Raw genomic sequence first — 9,610 nt, forward strand, 5'->3', positions numbered from 1 at the left:
TTTCTCACAATTTAAATGTGCTTGTATCAGCAGCAGCAGGCCATATCGGCAATTAGAAAGCCATATTAATTTTACCTGTTTTCTTAAAGTTATCATTTTCTCTTGGGTTTTTTTACTGCTTTATATAGAGTCCCTGGAGTAAGTGTATTTGCTTATGGTTCTGATAGGCATTGAATTTGCAGGGTTAACTTTCTTCTCCACCCCCCTTTCCTTCAACCTCCTTTTTCTTTCAAAAAAAAATAAAAACGTATAGACGCTTCGATTTCATGTCTTATTGCATGGTTCCTTATGATTTTCAACTTCAATTGTATAAATGATTAAGAACGAATACATGACATGGTGAACTTGAATGTTATGCGGCTGTGCGTTTGGAATGCAAATGGATGGGAAAGCTAGCAAGCAAGTTTATGTGTTGTCTTTGGGCTGGTGGTAGACCCTCCAGTGGTCAACTTTATTTAGTTTCGCCAAGATCAGGTTCACCTGCTTGCTGTCCATGAAAGGCTGATAGGCATAAATTAAGCACCCTTACTGTATCATGTTATTCAGCTGATACAAACAATTCAGAAACGTCAGATAGATTCATATAGTAATAGTAGTCATCAATCTGTACGAGTGAAAATTTTCTGTTGCAGTGGGTTCCTAAAGAAGCAGACCTTCCAATCACATCTGCAACCTGTTCTTCAAATGGTCAGTCAATATATGTTAGCTTCAAAACTGGATGTATAAAGTTTCTTGTCTCTACAACACTAGTTGTAAGATGTCAGATTAATGTAACTGCTTACATGCACAACCCAGTGCCAATTTGTAACTCCTCTTTTGTCTCCATTTATACCATTAAAACTGTTTTATATATGGTTTACAGGTCTACCCTCTTTTTATTGCAGCTCATCCATCTAATAACCCAAATCAAACAGCATTGGGGCTTAGTAATGATAGAGTCCACATTCTTGAACCCCCTAGCAGCTGAAGAATGAGGTGAACCACCTCCACAGCAGATGCTAGGGGTAAAGCAAATGTAAGTGGATAAATATGTTTCGGGGTGACAATCACAGCAGGTTTTTGTTGCTTTTGACTGCTTTTGCATATCTTATCATTAGGTAACCATCCTTTTGTACCTAGCTATTAGTGTGTGGGATGAACCACCAACAGTTTATATAGGTGCTAGTGAAGGGAGGGATGGGAAAGGTTTTGGGTTTGGGATTTGGTTTCCCATGTTGATATCTTTTCACCCTTAACTTGTCAATATATAATACATAATTTCTGCTGTTCCTTCTTTTTTTGAATTTTTGCAAATGAATCAAATAGTTCAGAGTAAGGAAATTGATTTTCCATGTTTGTAGAATCTACTTATAATGAAGTGGTTTCATCATTAAGCACATCAATATCATCTTAAAGAAATAGATGAAGCAAAGGTTTATAATATTAAATTTAATTACTTCAAGAAGGAAACCATACAACTTAATATCTCCTTTGTAATAAATGAGGTAAATTTAAAGCTGTTTGCGCACACATAGCAACCATGGGGAGTAGGCATAAGCAGTCTAACAACCATCAAAGTAGGCACAAGTCTTCAACCCATGGCATATTTCTGGGTCCAGGAACGAGCAGTAGACTCATACTTAGCCCTATCAGCCTTGTATGTATGTGCAATTTCAGGTACCAAAGGATCATCTGGGTTAGGATCCGTCAGCAACGAGCATATCGACAATAAGACCTGCAAAAATTTTGTTCATGACCTACCGGTTTAGAAAGGCTGACACATATCAGCTGAAAAAAAAAGGGAAAAGGTAGCAATGGAAGTTACCTTCGAGACTGTAAGGGCAGGACTCCACTGCTCTTTCAAAATGTCAAGACAGATGCTACCATTGCTGTTGATGTTTGGGTGATAAACTTTTGTCTTGAAGGCCACCTGTGCAAACACATTGTAAAGACAGGTTTACTCACTCAGCGGTGTATAGGATAACAATCTTAATCTATTTCAGATATGATCAATTGTGTTGCTTGTTACCTTCGGTGGCTTGAAGGGATAATCAGGAGGAAAGTGAATTGACACCAAAAACACCCCACCAGCATAAGGGCTATCTGCTGGACCCATAATCGTTGCTTGCCAATGAAACATGTCATCTCCAATAGGACCTATGAACAAGATCAAACCAGTGAATCTATATATGAACAAGAGAAGCTACAAACACTATTCTTCAAGCTCATAAACGTTTTTGTCTACAAAACTTGTCCTCAAAAACAATTCTAGTTGATCTATAAGACACCAAAATCGATATATGTAAATAGAAGGAAATATATTAAGGAAACAAAGACTGAAACAAACCTGCACTGCAAGAAACAGGAGGATCCTTCTGCAGATCTTTCAACTCCTTGGTGATCCGTTTAGAAGCCATTGAAGATTTGTTTAAAACCTGGTAATCGAAACAAAGAAATGATCACCTCTGGAAAGATACAAAAAATTTCTTACAGACAAGAAAAACAAACAAGATTGAGGCACAAATTAACAATTGTACTAATTGGAGCCCCATTGCATATTCTTTGCTTCTATATATAAAGGATGAACAGTTTAAAAAGCCTCAAAATTTGATTCTTAGTTTTATAGTTTAGACTTTTATCAAGAATCTCACCTGAAACATATTAAAAAACTAATCTAATTGATGTAAAGCCCAAACCCAGAATCTGAGATCTGTAATACATTAATAAAAAGCTGACAAAGAACACAACGAGCAAAGATCATCCATACTCTATAAACCCTAAAAACACCCTCAATAGATCCCTGATGAAATCTGAATAAAATAAACCTATATATTCATGAAGCACAAGGAAAAAACCAATCAAGAAGATCATTCATCAGAATGAGAAAAACCCTTTAATTATCTCGAACCCTCATTCTGAATCCGACAAAGAACACAAGGAGCAACTTCATACATTCTCTCTAGACCCTAAAAACACCCTCAATAGATTCCTTGTTCTTGTGAAAATCTTAATTAAATAACCCTAGATATTCACGAAGCACATGAGAAAAAACCAACCAAGAAGATCATTCATCAGAATCAGGAAAACCCTTTAATTATCTCAAACCCTTATTCAATCTATACCTTTAGGGGTCTCCCAAGAAACACAAAAGAAAAGAAGGAAAAGCCTTGATAACATGAACGAGAGAGAGAGAGATAGAGATAAAGAGCTAACCTATCTATATCTTTATATCAATCTCGTCTCTAGGTTTTAAGGTGTAAGTGGAGGAGAAGGTTCTATGAATTGGGTTACGAGAGCGTGGGATTGGTGGCTTTATATAAGGGTTTGGTTTCCTAGGACGCGTAAGCTCCTTTCCATGCACAACGCTCCTCAAACCTAGATTTCTATGTACATATCAAATTCTGAAATTTGAATTGTTTTAAAAGTATATATCCTGAATTTTTTTTATTTTAAAAAATATATTAATTAACACATTTAAAATAAAGTTATAGTCTTATAGATATATAAATATTGTAGTCTTGATTTTAATTGAGCAAAAAAAAAAAAGAGATTTTGAAATTTAGTTCTAATTTATCAATTTAAGGTATCATTGATATATAGACTTTAACATTAAGGCGGAATGTGTTTCTTTGGTCGTTTATATTAAATTATGAATATTTGAACATAACTTGCTCATATGAATTAATTATGATAAATTTTTCACTTAAGATTAATTGAATTATAATAGAAGATATTATAAATATCATAAATATTTATTTCTAATTGCTCTTTATATTAATATTACCTTTCTTTATTTCCTCTCATAGTTTACAAAACTAAGGTAGATGGTTTGTAGCCGATATATACGTATATTACAGTGGTGGAGCTAAGTTGGTGGTGACGGTCACTTTTAATTTTTAATTTTTTTATTATTATATGTATAAAATTTGAGATATATAAATTTATTGGTTTGTATGATTACCTTTTAATCATCTTTCATATAAAATCTTAAATCCTGCCATTGCTACTCACAGATCAAGACCCATGGCAAATTCAAGTGCCCTTGAACCCTATTTTTTTTTTCGTTTATTATACCAGATCTTTGGATTTTCAGTTTGGATATTTAATGTCAATCAAGAGAGAGAGAGAGAAAGAGAGGGGGCAGGGGGGTTTAGAGGAATAAAGGAGAAAGGAACGAGGGTTCTGTTTCTGTGGTTTTATAGTCACATGTAATAAGTGGGTGTTATTAAATAATAATAGTAAGATGGACTCATACTTAGTTTAAGTCTGGCCTTCTCGATTATTTGTTACAATTAATAGAGAGCAAACAGTCAGTTCAAACCTTTTCGGTGTGGATTATGATCAAAAATCGAATTAATCGAATTTTTTTTAAAAAAAAATTGACTGAGTTGCAATTTCTTGAGTCATCACCTCCAAAAAACTCTGTGATCCATATTCAACATCGATCATGTCCAAAAGTTACAGCTCGAGTCTCTCTCTCTCTGCAAATATATATATATATATATATATACACATAATACTCTTCAGCTAGGATCTTGGAAGGAACCAAATTGGGAGAAATACAAGGGAAAGACAAGGTCAGAAAGTTTCATTGATGAAGCATCCTTTATTTGTTTTTGCCATACCTTTCCAATGGGGAAGAAGAATACAACTGTACAGCAGTTTTGATAGCTAAAGCCTCTGCACAATTTGAATCCATCTCACCCAATGGATAAAAGAAAATACCCAATGGATAAAAGAAAATACCCAATGCATCTTTTGATCAATCCATATATATACTTGATAGAGCATTTATATCTGAATATTTAATTTATTGATTAATACATAATATCTTACTTAAAGAATAAAGTTTAAATACCCTTCTTTCAATTAAAAAAAATACTTGATGGAGCATTTGAAATTGTGGGATTGATGGTTCAATAATATGCCTTTTTGATTCTATATTTAGATTGCCAAACCAAGTGTGCCTTCAGGTGCAGCAAGTCATGGAAGCCCAATATGTGCCCTAAAACATGCAACACTTGCCGCCAAAGGTGCAATGATGGGCGCGTGCCTCCAGGCCCTAGTGCTAACAGGGATGTCTGCCCTTGCTATGCACAGATGAAGACCCATGGAAACAGATACAAGTGCCCTCGAGCTTCAAACAAAATTATTTCTATATATATAATTAAATTCATAATTAAGTTAATTATATAATTAATTATTAAATAATTAAGTTTTGAGGAATTTAAGATAAACACACTTGGTTTAGCTAATTAAATTTTGTAATTCTATTGATCAAAAGTCACAGATGAGTAATCATATTTATCTTTGACTAAATTAAAATAGTTTAAACGTAATATCCAATTTTAACCAATTATATTTTAAAAATCCTTAGATTATCAAATTAAATTTCAGCAACAAGTCATCCTATTTATCTTTAATTTAATTAGCATCCTAATTTTGTTTTCTAAATCAAAGTTGATCATTTTTAATGAGCCTAAGTTAAATTTAGAATTTTATTAAAAAAAGATAAATTTAATTAGCTAGTTACATCCAGACAACTGGTTTTGTTTATTGCCTCAATGTGGTTTATGGAATGAAACTATTCTTTTATTATTAAAAAAATTAAAATATAATAAAATTTCTCATGTTTTTTTTAAGATTGTCAAAAACATTGTTTACCTTCAAAAGCTATAAACCTAATTTTATAATATATTAATCTAAAGTAGAATACAATTAAAACTTAATGTAAAACAAAGTTTAAAATTATAAAATTATTCAATTTATATATATATATATATACCGGTTTAAAAGGTCATTATAAAACTACTCAATATTATTTACAAAAAGTTTTAAAAAATTATGATTTATAATTTTCTTAAAATTTCATCATTAAAATTTTTTATTTATTTATTTATTTATTTGAAGGCTAAGCACAAAAATAATACTATGATACAAATTTTAAACTATTAAATATTATTACCATTCATTATTTTTTAAAAAATATTTAATAATTATTTAAAAATAACCTCTTTTGTAAAAATAATATTAAAGATACCTAAACACTTTTGGTAAGGTCTCATAGTTATTTGTATTTAGAAATTTTTGAAAACATTACCACTTGCAATGTTTTTCAAAAATATTTTTTAGAGATTTATTCTAAATAGACTAAATATTCAAATAAAACTCCGAATTATATATAAAAAATTAATTTAATGTTTATTTTTTATTATATTTAAATAAATTTTTAAATTTTTATTTTAAATTAAATAATTTTTTTCATTAATTATTAATTAATTTTCGTTAATCATCGTTATCTACTACATGACATGTTAAAGTGTTATCTTAATGAAATTAACATGCCACGTGACATTTGATTCAAAATTGAGTTTTTTTTATATGTTCAAAAATCAATGATTAAAGATTTAAAATAAAAATTAAAAAAAAACTTAGTTGTTTCAAGTTAATTACAATTGTTTCCTAATTAATTATCATTTTCTTAATTAAATTCATCTTTCCTAAAAAAAACTTAATCCAACTTATCCAGTTTGATTGAAATCATTATTGCTTGAATGAGAGTTAATCTAGAGAAATTTGAAAATACTCAGAAATAATTTTGAAAAGAGAAAGAGTAAAGGTGAGACTGTAAACACTTTTTTTTATAAATAAAAAATAATAAACAAAATAAATAAATTACGGTTAAAAAAACTGAAATAGCTTATACAGAACATTCAATGCTCCTTGAGCAGCCAAATTTGGGATCACTTTCAGTTGATTTTCTTTGATTTGAAGGTCCTCTCAGAAGAGCATGATTTCATCTTCTGGTTGCTCAAAACCTTGGACAATAAAACCCTCAAAATTTTTGATTAAAGAAAGGGAACAGATTGAAAAAAAAAAAAACTAAGAAACCCAATCTTCAAAAATCTTAAAAATCCCTTTGGAACTAAATTAAAAAAAAAACCTTAGTGAAATTAGAGAACCCTCGAATCAAAAAACCCTAACTTCCTACTCTACTATCAACATTATACACAATCATTCAAAAAAACAAAGACAGAAAAACGAAACAAAAAAGGAAATAAAACCAAGAATCAGAAAGGGGAAAATAAAAAAAAGGAAGAAATGGATTTGAGTATTTTTAGGTGTCATGCTTTTTGTTGATAGATGAAAGAAAAGAGAGAATGATCGGTGCTGAAGGAGATTTGAAAGGAGAAAAAAAAACAAAAAAGAAAAGTGGGCAGCCATCAGAGAGAGAAAGTGGAAATGAAAAATGATGAGAGCGATATGAGAAGAAGATTAAATAGCTAGGATTGGGGATAGAGCAAATAGTGTCGTTTTGAGGTGTTTTTGGACAACGATACAAGCACCAAACGGTGCGTTCCAAGTGAGGAACGCTGGTGGTTTGTAGGAATAAGCCGAGTTGTGGGCCAAATCTCATTAAGCCCACTATATTTTCTTAGCCCCAGGCCTACCTATTAAGCCATCTAAATCCTTTGCTACACCTTGGGTCAAAAAAAGCCTATGTTTGAAGAGAAGCCTTCAAGTCCTTGTGTCACGGGGCGGTTCTTCAGACCACCCACCGTACGATCTTGGATTCGATCCTTTATCCCGGTATCGGAACTCAAGTCAGCCTTAGTGCTCAGCACCCGCCCAGCAAGCACTCAGCACCCCCACACGCAGAACACTACTTTTCAGTCAGCCGGCACACACACATGCACACAGTAGGCCTCAAGCCAGCAAACACACTTGCAGGAAAGGGAAAGGGAGAGAAGAGAGGAGAGTGCTGGAGAGTTTTTGGAGAGTGAAAAAGAAAAGCTAAGAATGCATTAAATAATCTGATTTACACAATCTACAAGGGCTTATTTATAGTCAATTTCCCTCCAAAACATTTTTAGGAAAGAAGCTAAAATTTCAGCAGCTCAAGCCATTAAAAGAGCTGGTGTAGTGGGTTGGTGTCATCTTTGGCCTCCTGGTGGGTCTAGATCGTGCACAGGCTGTGTACTTGGGCGTTGGCAGCCTAGTGCTCATGGGCCAGGCGCAGGCAGTCTGTCTGGGCGCTGTCCGGCAGGCGCATCCCAGGCCTACGTACCGCCCTCCATGCTGTGCGGGCTTGCGTGTCGCGCACCCCTGCTATGCGGGTCGGTTGGCCCCGGGCCTAGGTACCTCGTGCTCATGCTGTGCAGGCCTGCGTGCCGCGCACCCCTACTGTTTGGGCTGGCTCGCTTGGGCCACCCGGGCACAATCTGCTTGGCTTTGTGTGGGCTGGCTCTCCTAGGGGCCTGTTCTGCCGCTGCTCTTGCTGGGCACCCTGCACCTGCCTTCTGCTATCCAATAGGGGTTCTCTCCCAGGAATACTCCCCCATATACAGGCACTTCTGAACACCCTCGGGCCACCTCCAATGAGCTAAACTGCGGTCTGTGACACCTGGACTACTCTGAGCCTCAACTAGGTATGACCTCTTTATTGTTTTATGGGTTGCTGATTTGGGCTTTATTGGTTGCAATATATGAATTGTTGCTTTTGATGTTATTTAATGAGTTTTTTTCATGGATCTTGACATAGTTTGGGTTCAAATATTAGCTTTGGAAAGTAAAAATGAAGGAAAACGCATTTATGAAATATAGAATATAAATATTAAAATAGTTAGTCATGAAATATATTTCAGCAAAATAAAAATTAAAACAGATAAGATAGTTAGTTATGAAATATATTTAGGTAAAAATAAAATTATGAAAGTATAAAACATTTAGTTATGAAAAAATACATGTTTAAGTAAAATAAGAATTATAAAATGATAAAAGATAAATATGCTTAGATAGAATAGAAGATACAAAAATTATAGAAAAAATAAAAAAAATCTATTTATATGTAGTAGGTTTAGGTGGAGTATTAAAAAAAATAAAAGAACTAAAAACAGCAAGTTATATAAAATATATATAGGTAAAAATCATGATAAAATATTTAGCTATACAAAGCTTATATAAGTACATAAAAGGAAAACAAATGGGATAGAAAAATTAATAATAAATAAGTAAATAATAAATACTAAAATGTGTTATTTGGATACCGATGATGGAATATCCATTCGGAAGGCAAGAAATCACAATTTCTAATGAATTTTCCTAGATAAAGGATTTTGACAAAGATCCTACCAGTACAATGGGATGGTCTCAATAACGAATCCTGATATTTCTAATCTTAAATAAATGAAAATATATTAACCTAATTATTAGTTATGCAAAATATAAAACAAAAGAACTCCAGAAATAATGAAGATAATGAATAAATAATAAAGAAGAATTAAACTCTCAATGATGGTAAATTCATAATAGTCAATACAACTAAAATATAAAAAGGTAAATATAAAATAAATTTATGAGAAAAGATAAAATATAGCTAGTCAAAAAGAAAATAGGTTGGGTTAATATAAAATAGGAAAAAAATTGATTTATATAAAATATATACATAAATAATAATTATAAAATGAGATTTTGGTTTAAAAAGAAATAGTATTTAGATAAAAAGGAAAATTTATATAGCAAAAATAGATAAATACTCAAATGTAAAAAAAATTCATAATAAAATGAAATAAAAAATATAGTTAGATAAAAATAATAAATATAACATATTTATCCATGATATATATGCATA

The 9,610-nt window shown here is 32.2% G+C and overlaps 1 protein-coding gene across 2 annotated transcripts; it reads right to left on the reverse strand.

Moving 5' to 3' along the window:
• Nucleotides 1-1,371: 1,371 nt before the first annotated feature.
• On the reverse strand, nt 1,372-3,258 carry LOC110419018 (ubiquitin-conjugating enzyme E2-17 kDa-like). 2 transcript variants are annotated; one of them, XM_089783981.1, is made up of 5 exons: nt 3,193-3,258; nt 2,327-2,414; nt 2,009-2,136; nt 1,805-1,909; nt 1,372-1,714 (listed from the first exon to the last, which is right to left on the reverse strand). In XM_089783981.1, the coding sequence occupies exons 2-5, from the start codon at nt 2,394-2,396 to the stop codon at nt 1,571-1,573; spliced, it is 447 nt and encodes a 148-aa protein (XP_089640107.1). In that variant the 5' UTR covers nt 2,397-2,414; nt 3,193-3,258; the 3' UTR covers nt 1,372-1,570. The 2 variants fall into 2 exon arrangements, with proteins under 2 accessions (XP_089640107.1, XP_021287558.1); XM_021431883.2 differs by having other exon boundaries at nt 3,102-3,236.
• Nucleotides 3,259-9,610: the final 6,352 nt, after the last annotated feature.

The sequence above is a fragment of the Theobroma umbraticum genome, unplaced genomic scaffold (assembly GCF_002168275.2).
Source record: "Theobroma umbraticum cultivar Fairchild unplaced genomic scaffold, ASM216827v3 scaffold_67.0, whole genome shotgun sequence".
Taxonomy (NCBI): Eukaryota; Viridiplantae; Streptophyta; class Magnoliopsida; order Malvales; family Malvaceae; genus Theobroma; species Theobroma umbraticum.

Bases quoted from the DNA above. Each gene is read 5' to 3' on its own strand.
- LOC110419018 (XM_089783981.1), bottom strand. From the start codon at position 2,396: ATGGCTTCTAAACGGATCACCAAGGAGTTGAAAGATCTGCAGAAGGAT. The intron at 2,137-2,326 runs GTTTGTTTCAGT...TCTTGTTCATAG, and splicing joins TCCTGTTTCTTGCAGTGCAG to GTCCTATTGGAGATGACATG. The intron at 1,715-1,804 runs GTAACTTCCATT...AAATTTTTGCAG, and splicing joins CTGCCCTTACAGTCTCGAAG to GTCTTATTGTCGATATGCTC.